Below are 16563 nucleotides of genomic sequence, written 5' to 3' on the forward strand. Positions count from 1 at the left end.
AATAGCAGATTTCCAATGAAACCTGCTATTAAATATAACTTCTCGTTTACTTAAGTTTGTCTATCAGGGAGATCAAGAATCTTTTAAGTCTTCTTACTGTTATGCTATTGTCTTATAGACCTAGGGCTAAATTATTTTCATGAATGTGAAGTCTGTCTGTATATTTCTTACTAAATTTGTTTATCTCTTCTTTTATTGTTGAAATGTGATGATCTTTATGAATATTTGCATTGGTTACATAGAATGGAGCGTTAACGCAATGTTTATACCCGTTACTCGTAGAGTTTGGTGAACCTCAGTTCTCCATGTATTTTATGGAATGACAAAAACGTAGTCTGAAACTAAAATTATGCCTAATCAAATCGATTTTTATAGATGTAACGAGCTAAAGGTCAGAATTCCAGATATAAGGCAAACATTTTTATGTAAATCAACATTCCTGGAAACTCTGATCAAGAATATAAATACTTTATATAATGGGAGTAGTCACCATTTCTGCATTTCACATCTAAGCAAAATACTCTCGAAAAGGGAAGCCGCTGGGGGATTGCATTTAAATTATTTGATTATCTAAAATGGCTCTATTGACTAGGGCCACAAAATAGAATTCAATGAAAATAAAATTGATTTTAGTCATATATATTAATTAGTTTTATAGTTTATAGTTATATATAAAAAATGTATTATATTGATAAAATATGCATTACCTGAAAAATTCGAACAATGTACGCCAAAAACGAAAGAGTTTTAATTTGTGCACCCATGAAATCTACAAAAATTTCTTTTTGTGGCGAGTTTCTGTAAAGAAAGTTTTATAAAATGAATTAAAATGTAATAAATGAACATTTAATTTAAATTAAAATTTCTAAAGACACTGTACTATTCAAATGTCTTTAACATGAATCAAAACACAATACAATACAATTCAGCATGAATACGAGAAAAGGACAAAAATACAATTGTCCTCGATTTTATGCTGAGCATAACAATAAATGTAAAGACCAATATACGGTGTGTTAATTTTGGTTGCTCTCAATGTATTTGCCAAGTAAAAATCAGCTGATGACAAAAGAAAATCTTAATCTTGAAACTACAAAAATTATATTCTTTTTAAATCATTTTATTCAATTTGGACGAAACCTTTTGTTTCTGATGTTATTAAAAAACATCTTTAACATTTTGTCATTTATTTTTTTTTTTTTTGAAGGAAAACAAAGAAGGGAAGCTAACTTTGGGCGGAGCCGAAGTTGATATACCCTTGCAGAATATTCTGTAAATTATATTCTCTAAAATTATTCATATGATGCATTCTTAATACTCATAAAAAGTCCCAACTTCCTAACTTTAAACACACCAAAGTTATGGCATTTCCAATCGTTCAGTTATATGGCAGCTATAGGATATAGTCGGCCGATCCTTATAAAATTTGGTAGGTCAGATTGATTGGCAAAAAATAAAACCCATAGAAAATCCCAACTTCCTAACAATAAAAACACCAAAGTTATGTCATTTCCAATCGTTCAGTTATATAGTATAGTCCGTATAAACGGACAGACGGACGGACGGACGGACAGACGGACATGGCTAGATCGACTCTCCTGGTGATGCTGATCAAAAATATATATACTTTATAGGGTCGGAAATGTCTCCTTCACTACGTTGCAAACTTTTGACTGAAATTATAATACCCTCAGCAAGTGTATAAAAATAACTAGTTCTAAAATGTGGTCAAAAGTTATTTGTTAAAATTAAACGTTTTCAAGTGCGATGCAGATGACTTTTTTTTTAATAATAACGTGGTGGCCAAAAGATTTTTGTCAAAATTAACTATTTTTAAGAGGTTTTTTTTTTAATACTTACAGGTCAAGAGATGGCCAAACATGGGCATCTTCTATTTTTTCTAAATAACGATTTTTAAGTGGGCAAATGATTTTTGTGAATAAGAAAGGAAGCTAACTTTTGGCAAGACGAAGATTATATACCCTTGCAGCTATTACATAACGACTATATTTCGATTTCTATGCCTGCAGTACTAACAAGAAAAGAAAGCCAACTTTGGGCGGAGCCGAAGTTGATATACCCTTGGAGAACACTATGTAAATTATATTCTCCAAAATTATTCATATGATGCATTCTTAATACTCATAAAAAATCCCAACTTCCTAACTTTAAAAACACCAAAGTTATAGTCAGCCAATCCTTATGAAATTTGGTAGGTCGGATTGATTGGTCAAAAATAAAATCTATAGATCGGCCGACTATATCCTATAGCTGCCATATAACTGAACAATTGGAAATTCCATAACTTTGGTGTTTTTAAAGTTGGGATTTTTTATGAGTATTAAGAATGCATCATATGAATAATTTTGGAGAATATAATTTACAGAGTATTCTGCAAGGGTATATCAACTTCGGCTCCGCCCGAAGTTAGCTTTCCTTTCTTGTTCTTTATCTAATATGATGATATTTTAATGAAGAAAAATATTTTTAGATATAATCATTAATTTAGTGTTAAATACAAGTGACTTCATAAACTTATCTTTTATAAATAATTTAATAAAAATAAAAAACAAAAAATGGACCAAATTTCTCTGAATTAATTATTGGCACACTTGGGTTTTAATTAACTATTTTGTTAAAAGTTTATCCATTTGGCCACTTGGACCCACGCAGTTGCAAAATGCAGGGAGCTGGAGCTCCAAGAGGACAATAAGGGACGGGAACATAATAAATAAATACAAAAAGTATTTTAGGTACATACGTACAAAAATTACTTAAAATAAAATTTTGGGACGCCAACGTTGACGACGGCCAGTATGCCACGCAGGGATTTCGGCAAGATAACCTTTGGCTGCTGGTCCCAAAAGTCAAAACAAATGTCGGCCAAGAAGAACTTAATCCCGTTTCGTCTGCGCCACGCCGTGCTCTAGCCACTGCGGATCGCAAGGATAGAGATGCCGCGTGGTGAAGGGCCCTGTCAGATGAACGGAGTCACCGAGAGAAGTTTACTTTTCTTGGTGGCTGTTGTTCGTGGTGGTTGCTGCCAATTTCTTTCCAGCCAGTTCCAACTTGAAATGCAACATGTTGATTTTTCTTTAAACTCTACTGAGTTTTGATGTTGTAGGTCGTGATGTTCTTTAATGCGTTATAAATGTATTTTCAAAGTCCGTGTGATGGTGATCCAAGCGATAAACATATAGGCCTTAAGGGAATCCCTTCTTTGTGGATTTTCCCTGAACTAAATTATTGCCACACTTGGGTTTTAATTAACTATTTTGTTAAAACTTTATCCATATGGCCACTTTTTTTTTATTGATCCCATTTGCCTCTATACTCTTAATGGTATAATGATTAATTTGATGGCTAAAATTATTTTAGTGCCTTAAAATAAAGGAAAAGTTGTTTTGACTTTACAATGTAAAAATTAAATCAAGCGCATGTGTCCAAAAACTAAAACTTAATAAGCAGGATCAATGTGTTATTTAATGTGTTAAAAATGTATTTTCAAAGTCCGTGCGATGGTGATCCAAGCGATAAACATATAGGCCTTAAGGGAGTCCCTTCTTTGTGGATTTTCAGTATATATATATTTATATATATATATTTTTGGCGACTTCGAGGCCCTTTCAAACATCGAAAAAGTGATTTAACAACAAAAAATTAAATAACAACAAAGTGACTCCCAATAATACAAAAAAAAAAATACAAATAATAAAGAATAATAAAGTGACTCCCAACAAAAAATCAAAAAAATCTTAATTCATCCGTAAAACACCAAAACTGCATAAGGGACTCCTGGACTTTAAGGACTTTAGCAATACAACGACTACTACAACTACAAGATCGAGAACTGCATCGGGAAAAACACGCAAGCATCAACAGAGGCAAGAAACATCGAGGATTCAGGAGCGAGGACAACAGCGGCAACAAAATTCATAGGATCAGAGAAGTCCTAACTATCAAATTAAAAAAAAACAAGAAAGGAAAGCTAACTTCGGGCGGAGCCGAAGTTGAAATACCCTTGCAGAATATTCTCCAAATTATATTCTCCAAAATTATTCATACGATGCATTCTTAATACTCATAAAAAATCCCACCTTCCTAACTTTAAAAACACCAAAGTTATGGCATTTCCAATCGTGCAGTTATATGGCAGCTACATGATATAGTCGGCCGATCCTTATGTCCAAAAGTAAAACCCATAGAAAATCCCAACTTCCTAACTTAACAAACACCAAAGTTATGGCATTTCCGATAAATCAGTTATATGGCAGCTATAGGATATAGTCGGCCGATCCTTATGAAATTTGGTAGGTCGAATTAACTAACTAAATATAAAACCCATAGAAAATCACAGCTTCCTAACTTTACAAACATCAAAGTTATGGCATTTCCGATCAATCAGTTATATGGCAGCTATAGGATATAGTCGGCCGTTCCCGGCCGTTCCGACATATATACTGCGTGCAAAGGAAAGAAGGGTGTGTGCAAAGTTTCAGTTCGATATCTTTAAAACTGAGAGACTAGTTTGCGTAAAAACAGACAGACGGACAGACAGACGGACAGACGGACATGGCTATATCAACTCAGGAGGTGATCCTGATCAAGAATATATATACTTTATAGGGTCGGAGATGTCTCCTTCACTGCGTTGCACACTTTTGACCAAAATTATAATACCCTCTGCAAGGGTATAACAAGAAAGGAAAGCTAACTTCGGGCGGAACCGAAGTTGATATACCCTTGAAGAATATTCTGTAAATTATATTCTCCAAAATTATTCATATAATGCATTCTTAATACTCATAAAAAATCCCATTTTCCGGAAGGAACGAAGGGTGTGTGCAAAGTTTCAATTCGATATCTTTAAAACTGATAGACTAGTTCGCGTAGAAACAGACAGACGGACATGCTTATATCAAGTTAGGACGCGATCCTGATCAAGAATATATATACTTTATGGAGTCGGAGATGTCTCCTTCACTGCTTGCTCACTTTTGACCAAAATTATAATACCCTCTGCAAGGGTACTAAAATTATAATACTAAACATGAGTGGTACTGAAATTGCTTTTTACATTTACCAACTTTGCCGCTTTCCTTTTGGTTTTTCATAAGTGAAACACATTTGAATAAAGATTAATTATCGCATATATCCACATTGTTGAACACAATGTTTTAAAAAGCAAGCTTACTACTAGGCCACATAAATCTTTAATAATAAGTATCGAACAAATAAACCCAGCAGTATGACCGCATTAGAAAAGAACGACGAAGGCAGCAACTTGGCTCCTTTCCAACAACAGGCAAAACCTAACGCCACGCCATCGACATTATGCGTAATCGGCCACAAGCAACCAAGTACGAGGTCACCAAGGAAGTTACATCCGGAAGTACTCGGGCTCCCACCAACGCATGTTTGACAATCTCTAGCAGGAAGTTCAACTGGGCAGCTTTAAACCATCACAGTTCAGAAAAGATGAAAAACTTAGCCGGCTTTACAATGCCGAATAAAGCAGTAAAATGTCTCTGGCTGGAAAAAAAAAGCTTAAGGCTGATGATTCATTTATATCATCTTTCTAAAACAAATCGAACTCTTCAACTCGATCGGAGATATATCCATAAAGTGCACTGAGCTAAGCGACTTCAAAAACTTAACCCGGTGAATTAAAATTAACTTCACCTGTTCGAGGTTTACAGCGGAGACGCATTGAAGAAGACACCGCAAACGCTGGAAGCTTTATAAAAAAGAAGCATTGTTTCCTATTAGTTTCTGCGTTCCTTTTATTGTACTGTCATTATTATACCTTTCATGCGGACCGGAATAGTGTGCTAGGGCAACAAACAAACAAAAAACACTACACGCAAGAGCAACACGCAAAAATGAAAATCTGCTGTGATGATCCGATTGTTTGATGATCGATTTTAGTAAATAGACGCAAAAAACATTAAAGGTTATTAAAAAACAAGAAAGGAAAGCAAACTTCGGGCGGAGACGAAGTTGATATACCCTTGCAGAATATTCTGTAAATTATATTCTCCAAAATTATTTATATGATGCATTCTTAATACTCAAAAAAAATCCCAATTTCCCAACTTTAAAAACACCAAAGTTATGGCATTTCCAATCGTTCTGTTATATGGCAGCTATAAGATATAGTCGGCCGATCCTTATAAAATTTGGTAGGTCGGATTGATTGGCGAAAAATTAAAGCCATAGATAATCTCAACTTTCTAACTTTACAAACACCAAGTTATGGCATTTCCGATTTGAAATTTGGTAGGTCAGACTGATTGGCCAAAAATAAAACCCATAGAAAATCACGACTTCCTAACTTTACAAACACCAAAATTATGGCATTTCGATCGTTCAGTTATATGACAGCTATACGATATAGTGGCCCGATCCGGCTCGTTCCGACTTATATACTACCTGCAAAAGAAAGACAACTTTTGGGAAAGTTTCAAACATATAGCTTTAAAACTGAGGGACTAGTTTGCGTAGAAACGGACGGACGGACAGACGGACAGAAGGACGGACAGACGGACAGAAGGACGGACAGAAGGACGGACAGACGGACATGGCTAGATTGACTCTCCTGGTGATGCTGATCAAGAATATATATACTTTTTAGGGTCGGAAATGTCTCCTTCACTGCGTTGCAAACTTTTGACTGAAATTATAATACCCTCTGCAAGGGTATAAAAAATACATTTAAACACAAACATAAAAAGGAATGAAGAAAACTTTGGCAAGCTGAAGTTTATAAACCCTTGAAGCCACCATATATATGTAAAACTTTATAGAACGACTATCGAGTTTAAGCATGTATGTTTAACAAGAAAGGAAAGCTAACTTCGGGCGGAGCTGAAGTTGATATACCCTTGCAGAATATTCTGTAAATTATATTCTCAAAAATTATTCATATGGTGCATTCTTAATACTCATAAAAAATCCCAACTTCCTAACTTTAAAAACACCAAAGTTATGGCATTTCCGATCAATCAGTTATATGGCAGCTATAGGATATAGTCAGCCGATCCTTATAAAATTTGGTAGGTCAGATTGATTTGCAAAAAATAAAACCCATAGAAAATCCTAACTTCCTAACTTTGAAAACACTAAAGTTATGGCATTTCCGATCAATCAGTTATATGGCAGCTATAGGATATAGTCGGCCGATCCCGGCCGTTCCGACATATATACTGCGTGCAAAGGGACGAAGGGTGTGTGCAAAGTTTCAATTCGATACTTAAAAAATGAGAGACTAGTTCGGTTAGGAACAGACAGATGGACAGACAGACGGACATGCTTATATCAGCTTAGGACGCGATCCTGATCAAGAATATATATACTGTATTGGGTCGGAGATGTCTCCTTCACTGCCTTGCACAATTTTGACCAATATTATAATACCCTCTGCAAGGGTATATATATTATAATATTATATAAGTTATCGGTAAATTAATAATAATTAAAAAATATTACAAGTTTATCATTTAAAAAAAAAAAACAAAAGAACTTATAAAAATGTTGTCCGCTCAGATTATCGCCCTGATAAAAAGGCAGGTTGAAATTACAAACGCCAGTAAGGCGCTTGAAGATCTCCCAAGTTTATCTTTTGAGTATTTAAAAAAATTTGACGAGCTGAAGGCAGAGTGCATTCAAAATAACAAGGCTCTGATTCATATTGGAGTAGTCAAGCATGACTACTTCATTAAGAATCATTACAAGGTTGTAAGTGCAAGCTGATGTCTTTTTATCGGGCCAATCCGATATATGCGACTTACACATTAAGTGGCAGCTCTTTGGAAAGGATAACTCTTGTAAACGATCTTGGCGTTCTCTTGGACCTTAAACTAAAATTTTCTAATCACATTTCGTCCATGGTTAATAAAGCCAGAGGAGTGCTTGAATTTATTAAAAGGTGGTCAAAAGAATTCGATGATCCTTATTTGACTAAAACTTTATTTATTTCGTTAGCCCGTCCGATTCTGGAGAATGGATCTCCCGTCTGGAGTCCACAATACGGAATACATATTGGTCGTATTGAATCTGTACAAAAAAACTTCCTTCTTTTTGCTTTACGGCGCCTAACCTGGGATGCAAATCTTAACTTACCTTCTTATTCTAGTAGACTTCTTTTGATTAATTTACCATCCCTAGCCAACCGTAGAACGATGCTTGGTACTATCTTTATTTATAACCTTATACAGGGTGATATTGACTGCCCCGTCTTGTTAAGTCGGCTAAACTTTTCTGTGCCAAGTAGATTAACTAGAAATTATATTCCCCTAATTTTAAATCATTTTAGATCTAACTATGCCTTGCATGACCCTTTCAGAGTATTGTGTTCTGACTATAATAGATTTTTTCCTATAATATCAAATCTTGACTCTCTGCCCGATTAATGCTAGCTTCATTGGCACAAAATTGATCTTACTATTACTTTTTTCCCCAGACTTGTATCTTTATTTTCTTATCTAGCGTCTATCTTCTCGCGAATCGTCCCGTACGATACACGGCTGCGCCCCTCCGTCGGTTGGGCGGGTGAGTAAGCCGTGGGGCTCCGCGTGAAAAAAATAAATAATAATGACTGCCTTAACCGAATAGAGGATAGGGAAGAATTACCTTTTATCGTAGATGAATCTTTGAACAGCTATATCGACATTAGCTTTATTCAATACCAGCGCCATAAGCACAGTTTTTCATGTTTAAGAGAGCTGTGTGGCCACGAATTCAATATGCCATACCCTCCAATGCCTGAAACATTGGGTTTATATTCATTGAAAGAAAACGAAACCAATGTTGAACATTCTAAATAATTGTTTAAAAAAACTAAAGAGCTTTTAAAGTCTAGTTCCGATGATTTCGCTCCAGCCTAATAAACCTCAGATATTGCTTCGTCGCAATTTTTCCGACAGGTTGTTCAATGCTTACATAGGGAAAACATGGATATTCAATTTATCCAAGATGCGTACGCGTGTTGTAGTTATATAGTTAGCTACATTTTAAAATTCAACCGTGTCGTGTCGCAACTCCTTCGGGAAGCAATGAATGAAATAAGTCACGGAAATATTTCTGTTTAAAGAAAACTGCAGCATCTCGGGAGCTCACTAACGCTACAGAGATTTCTGCCCAAAAAGCAGCTTACATACAACATTTTAGGATTTCATATGTCAGAGACTAGCGAAGGAAATATTTTTGTTAACACTTGCCATCCAGATAAAATAGTGCGGATAGAGCGATCTGTTAGGGAATTAGAACAGCTTCCTGAAAACTCCACTGATATATTTAAAAAACAAGAGAGAACGCTATAGTCGGGTGCCCCGACTATCAGATACCCGTTACTCAGGTAAAGGGAGTGCGAGGGAGATGGAGATAGAAACTTTGATCACGCATAACTTTTTAACGAATGGTCCGATTTGAAAAATTTCTTCTACATTTCGATAGGTATTGATAAACACAATAAAACTTCATTTTTACTTTTCCGAAATATTTAAATTTTTAAAATCGTATATAAGGGATTGTGGGCGTTAAAGGGGGCGTGGCACCATTTTGAAACAAACTTGCGCTGCGTAGGAACTTCTAAAATCTACATGCAAAATGTCAATCTTCTAGCTTTTATAGTTTCCGAGATCTCAGCGTTCATACGGACAGACAGACAGACGGACAGACGGACATGGCTATATCGACTCGGCTAGTGACCCTGATCAAGAATATATATACTTTATAGGGTCGGAAACGCTTCCTTCTAGCTGTTACATACTTTTGCACGAATACAATATACCCTTTTACTCTACGAGTAACGGGTACAAAAATACTTGATTAGTATCTACAAAGGCATGAACAATTAGAGTCAATATGTCTTGCAGAATTTGGGGCTTGGTAAAGGGCGAAAGAAGATTATGATGGACCGATCGACTTAGAACCAGATGGTAAAAACGCCATTGCTGAACCATGTTACGCACTTCAAGATGGGACTGGTAGTGTGAAAAGGCGTAAGCATGCCTTAATTCTTAGATGGGTTCGCTTTAGCTTAAACTCTTTCCCATCTGATTATTTTAGAGAGCATTTAATGTTTTTCTTTCCGTAGAGGAGTGAGGAATCGCAACTTATTTTGCAAAATTTTAGTAGAGAACCAAACAATCCTCTAACCGAGGGGCTTGCTTCCCAATACCTAGATGAAGAGTTCAGAGCCTAGAACCAAACGTTGGGCAAAACGTAAATGTACTCCAAGATGACATTGATAATAAGCCAGAGGATGGAGAACTTCAACTTATTAGACTATCTGAAGACACACTTTGCTCCCTCACTCAATAGGTAGGATACATGAAAAAAAAAAAAAAAAAAAAAAACAAAAAAAAAAAGATACATAAGAAAGAATAGATGAGGAATAATTCGATAATTAAATTCAGTGAGGAAATAGTTGATAATTATATTTATAATTATAATTTTAACAAAACAATAAAGGCTATAGTAGACGATAAGTCAGTGTATTCCACTGCTAACGTAATAAAGACATTTCCACGAATGGTCATACAACATCAACACCTCGATCGGACCAAAGTAATGTATTCCAATTTCAAGTAAAAGTAAATGTTTTTTATGTAGGTTAAATTTTAAATTTGGGAAGCTGTTTCAGTCTGTGGCTTGGCAATCTATTTTTTAAAAAATTGACAGTTACAAAATATTGTATTGACTGTACATCTAACTATTTTAGTCGATATTTAAGTGAATATGTGACAATGTTGCTGTTTACAAATTGAAATATTCAAGTAAAGCTTTCAAAGTTATGGGCAGTTTAAAGCATATAAATTAGTGGGTTTTATATTCAAATTTTGTTTGGCCAAAACTCTCCTGAAAAGTTGACATTTTCAAGGTCGGTGTAGAAAAATTCGGGACTATTAAGGGGTATATACCTTTTTATTTTCAAAAAATCAAATTTTTTTTTTGCTTTCTCTTAAAGAGCAACTTCTTGAGAACATTTCCCCAAATTTTCATAGATAGTTGAGCAGTAGAAAGAAAGTTACTGCGCTCCATGCCGCGCGTCTCGACCCCGCCCAAACCCAAACTTGAAACTCAAAACGCGGATATCTCGAAATGCTGTTTTTTGAAAAATGACTTTGCGGTGATAAGAATACGATCGTTCAAGTACAGGATACTTCTCTAAACTAATAAAATATTTTTATTTTTACGGTTTCAGTTGACCCGTTCGTCCTGGGGAATTATCACCGCAAGGCTCTTCCAAAAAAAGGTGTTTAAGGGAAACAGCCATTTTTTCACAAATTTTTGCATAAATATTGTCAACAATCTAAACTTTCAGAAAATATCATTTAATAAAATTTCATTCATTTAAGGAGAATTCCTCCATTCTCGATTTCAAATTTTGACGATTTTCAATGGGCTGGAAAATGCACATATATTATTTTTTAGGCTTGCAACTTTGCATCGATTTAATTGAAGACTTAAATAATAAGAAAAAAATTTAACATTTAAATATATTTTTGTTTTGTTTGTCGTTGTTTTTTGTCATTGAACAAAAGGCCTTCTTTTCGTCGGCGTAGTGGATTTAAGCTCACGGGAACATCTGAAACCAAAAATTCCAACGGGATTAGGAAGAGTATACGTATGGCTATAGCATGAACTAGGATTTTTAAATTCGTACAAAAATTAACAAAATGGCGGACCTTTGAACATTTGTTTTTCTATATCGCCTTCTTTTCAGCCACATATCAAGTTGAAATGTAAAGAAGATCTTCGCCGATTTGATTTATTCTAGTTCATGCTATCGCTATATATGTATAGAAAAACGTATTAAAATTTGGAACCGATTGGATTAATAGTTTTTGAGTAATCTCCTTCGCCAGTCGTAAAAATACTGTTTCGAGAAAAACGCGTTTTAAGTTTTGAGAAGGCCTCGCCGTCGCGTGAGGCTTGCACCATAAATCGGCTATATCTTCAAAAGTTTTTGAAATTTTCTCTTGAATATTCTTGAATAGTTATAGGTTCGAATTAAATACGATTTTTTAAACCGAGAATGGGGGGTCCCCTTAATAAAAAAAAATTTTTACATACATGAAAAAAATCCAAACTTTCCTATTTTTTTCGACAAAAAACGGTACACTCATAGCAAAATTAACCATAAATTTTAGAAATTCGCCATAAAACTTTTTTTTTTAAATCCAAGAAAAGATTATTATTTTCAAGGAATTTTTTTTCTCAAAACAAGAGAACTTGTTTTGAATCAAGAAAGTATTTCTCCAATGTAGAAATTGTCGCCATATACTAAACTCGCCCCAAATCCAAGAAAAAATTTCTATATTTTAGTAAAAATGGTACTTGTTTTTAGAATTTTTTTTCTTAAAATTAGGAATTCCGCCCTAAAAAGTTATTTACCCTAAAAAATATACAAATTTTCTCAAAATAACCTTAAAAATTCGATAATCCTAAAAAATAAAAACGCTTTCTTAAATATAGAAATATTTTCTTAAATATAGAAATATTTTCTAAACAAGAAAGGAAACCTTATGAAATCCTTATGAAATTTGGTAGGTCGGATTGATTGGCCATATATAAAACCCATAAAAATTCCCAACCTCCTAACTTTAAAAATACCAAAGTTATGGCCTTTCCGATCAGTTATATGGCAGCTATAGAATATAGTCGGCCGATTCGGCTCGTTCCGACTTATATACTACCTGAAATAGAAAGACAACTTTTGCAAAAGTTTCAAGCAGATTGCTTTAAAACTGAGGGACTAGTTTGCGTAGAAACGGACAGACGGATGGACAGACGGACATGGCTAGATCGACTCTCCTGGTGAATATATTAGGTTGGCAAAAAAGTCTTGCGGTATTTTCGCTAGTTGGTCATACTATACCTTTTTGGAATGCTCATTTCACGCGCTAACACGTGTTTGATTGATTGTCTTTTCTTTTAAGTCGTTCGTTAGTTATAGCGTCGCAATCATGGAGCAAAATAAAGAGAAAACACGGCATATTTTACAGTACTACTACGATAAAGGCAAAAATGCATCTCAAGCCGCCAATAAAATTTGTGAAATTATAATACCCTCTGCAAGGGTATAAAAAATACATTTAAACACAAACATAAAAAGGAATGAAGAAAACTTTGTGGCCCTTGAAGCCACCATATATATGTAAAACTTTATAGAACGACTATCGAGTTTAAGCATGTATGTTTAACAAGAAAGGAAAGCTAACTTCGGGCGGAGCTGAAGTTGATATACCCTTGCAGAATATTCTGTAAATTATATTCTCAAAAATTATTCATATGGTGCATTCTTAATACTCATAAAAAATCCCAACTTCCTAACTTTAAAAACACCAAAGTTATGGCATTTCCGATCAATCACTTATATGGCAGCTATAGGATATAGTCAGCCGATCCTTATAAAATTTGGTAGGTCAGATTGATTTGCAAAAAATAAAACCCATAGAAAATCCTAACTTCCTAACTTTGAAAACACTAAAGTTATGGCATTTCCGATCAATCAGTTATATGGCAGCTATAGGATATAGTCGGCCGATCCCGGCCGTTCCGACATATATACTGCGTGCAAAGGGACGAAGGGTGTGTGCAAAGTTTCAATTCGATACTTAAAAAATGAGAGACTAGTTCGGTTAGGAACAGACAGATGGACAGACAGACGGACATGCTTATATCAGCTTAGGACGCGATCCTGATCAAGAATATATATACTGTATTGGGTCGGAGATGTCTCCTTCACTGCCTTGCACAATTTTGACCAATATTATAATACCCTCTGCAAGGGTATATATATTATAATATTATATAAGTTATCGGTAAATTAATAATAATTAAAAAATATTACAAGTTTATCATTTAAAAAAAAAAACAAAAGAACTTATAAAAATGTTGTCCGCTCAAACTATCGCCCTGATAAAAAGGCAGGTTGAAATTACAAACGCCAGTAAGGCGCTTGAAGATCTCCCAAGTTTATCTTTTGAGTATTTAAAAATTTGACGAGCTGAAGGCAGAGTGCATTCAAAATAACAAGGCTCTGATTCATATTGGAGTAGTCAAGCATGACTACTTCATTAAGAATCATTACAAGGTTGTAAGTGCAAGCTGATGTCTTTTTATCGGGCCAATCCGATATATGCGACTTACACATTAAGTGGCAGCTCTTTGGAAAGAATAACTCTTGTAAACGATCTTGGCGTTCTCTTGGACCTTAAACTAAAATTTTCTAATCACATTTCGTCCATGGTTAATAAAGCCAGAGGAGTGCTTGAATTTATTAAAAGGTGGTCAAAAGAATTCGATGATCCTTATTTGACTAAAACTTTATTTATTTTGTTAGCCCGTCCGATTCTGGAGAATGGGTCTCCCGTCTGGAGTCCACAATACGGAATACATATTGGTCGTATTGAATCTGTACAAAAAAACTTCCTTCTTTTTGCTTTACGGCGCCTAACCTGGGATGCAAATCTTAACTTACCTTCTTATTCTAGTAGACTTCTTTTGATTAATTTACCATCCCTAGCCAACCGTAGAACGATGCTTGGTACTATCTTTATTTATAACCTTATACAGGGTGATATTGACTGCCCCGTCTTGTTAAGTCGGCTAAACTTTTCTGTGCCAAGTAGATTAACTAGAAATTATATTCCCCTAATTTTAAATCATTTTAGATCTAACTATGCCTTGCATGACCCTTTCAGAGTATTGTGTTCTGACTATAATAGATTTTTTCCTATAATATCAAATCTTGACTCTCTGCCCGATTAATGCTAGCTTCATTGGCACAAAATTGATCTTACTATTACTTTTTTCCCCAGACTTTTATCTTTATTTCCTTATCTAGCGTCTATCTTCTCGCGAATCGTCCCGTACGATACACGGCTGCGCCCCTCCGTCGGTTGGGCGGGTGAGTAAGCCGTGGGGCTCCGCGTGAAAAAAATAAATAATAATGACTGCCTTAACCGAATAGAGGATAGGGAAGAATTATCTTTTATCGCAGATGAATCTTTGAACAGCTATATCGACATTAGCTTTATTCAATACCAGCGCCATAAGCACAGTTTTTCATGTTTAAGAGAGCTGTGTGGCCACGAATTCAATATGCCATACCCTCCAATGCCTGAAACATTGGGTTTATATTCATTGAAAGAAAACGAAACCAATGTTGAACATTCTAAATAATTTTTTAAAAAAACTAAAGAGCTTTTAAAGTCTAGTTCCGATGATTTCGCTCCAGCCTAATAAACCTCAGATATTGCTTCGTCGCAATTTTTCCGACAGGTTGTTCAATGCTTACATAGGGAAAACATGGATATTCAATTTATCCAAGATGCGTACGCGTGTTGTAGTTATATAGTTAGCTACATTTTAAAATTCAACCGTGTCGTGTCGCAACTCCTTCGGGAAGCAATGAATGAAATAAGTCACGGAAATATTTCTGTTTAAAGAAAACTGCAGCATCTCGGGAGCTCACTAACGCTACAGAGATTTCTGCCCAAAAAGCAGCTTACATACAACATTTTAGGATTTCATATGTCAGAGACTAGCGAAGGAAATATTTTTGTTAACACTTGCCATCCAGATAAAATAGTGCGGATAGAGCGATCTGTTAGGGAATTAGAACAGCTTCCTGAAAACTCCACTGATATATTTAAAAAACAAGAGAGAACGCTATAGTCGGGTGCCCCGACTATCAGATACCCGTTACTCAGGTAAAGGGAGTGCGAGGGAGATGGAGATAGAAACTTTGATCACGCATAACTTTTTAACGAATGGTCCGATTTGAAAAATTTCTTCTACATTTCGATAGGTATTGATAAACACAATAAAACTGCATTTTTACTTTTCCGAAATATTTAAATTTTTAAAATCGTATATAAGGGATTGTGGGCGTTAAAGGGGGCGTGGCACCATTTTGAAACAAACTTGCGCTGCGTAGGAACTTCTAAAATCTACATGCAAAATGTCAATCTTCTAGCTTTTATAGTTTCCGAGATCTCAGCGTTCATACGGACAGACAGACAGACGGACAGACGGACATGGCTATATCGACTCGGCTAGTGACCCTGATCAAGAATATATATACTTTATAGGGTCGGAAACGCTTCCTTCTAGCTGTTACATACTTTTGCACGAATACAATATACCCTTTTACTCTACGAGTAACGGGTACAAAAAATACTTGATTAGTATCTACAAAGGCATGAACAATTAGAGTCAATATGTCTTGCAGAATTTGGGGCTTGGTAAAGGGCGAAAGAAGATTATGATGGACCGATCGACTTAGAACCAGATGGTAAAAACGCCATTGCTGAACCATGTTACGCACTTCAAGATGGGACTGGTAGTGTGAAAAGGCGTAAGCATGCCTTAATTCTTAGATGGGTTCGCTTTAGCTTAAACTCTTTCCCATCTGATTATTTTAGAGAGCATTTAATGTTTTTCTTTCCGTAGAGGAGTGAGGAATCGCAACTTATTTTGCAAAATTTTAGTAGAGAACCAAACAATCCTCTAACCGAGGGGCTTGCTTCCCAATACCTAGATGTAGAGTTC

The 16563-nt window shown here is 35.3% G+C and overlaps 1 protein-coding gene across 4 annotated transcripts in view; it reads right to left on the minus strand.

Moving 5' to 3' along the window:
• Positions 1 to 16563, minus strand: part of LOC108049303 (transcription-associated protein 1) — a 466810-nt gene that overhangs the window by 295503 nt on the left and 154744 nt on the right. For all 4 annotated transcript variants that reach the window (XM_044456610.1, XM_044456611.1, XM_044456612.1 and 1 more), the window contains exon 5: positions 708 to 798. In XM_044456610.1, the coding sequence (XP_044312545.1) occupies positions 708 to 798 (91 nt within the window). The remainder of the gene's footprint in view (positions 1 to 707; positions 799 to 16563) is intronic.

The sequence above is a fragment of the Drosophila rhopaloa genome, unplaced genomic scaffold, assembly GCF_018152115.1.
Source record: "Drosophila rhopaloa isolate 14029-0021.01 unplaced genomic scaffold, ASM1815211v1 contig_133, whole genome shotgun sequence".
NCBI lineage: Eukaryota > Metazoa > Arthropoda > Insecta > Diptera > Drosophilidae > Drosophila > Drosophila rhopaloa.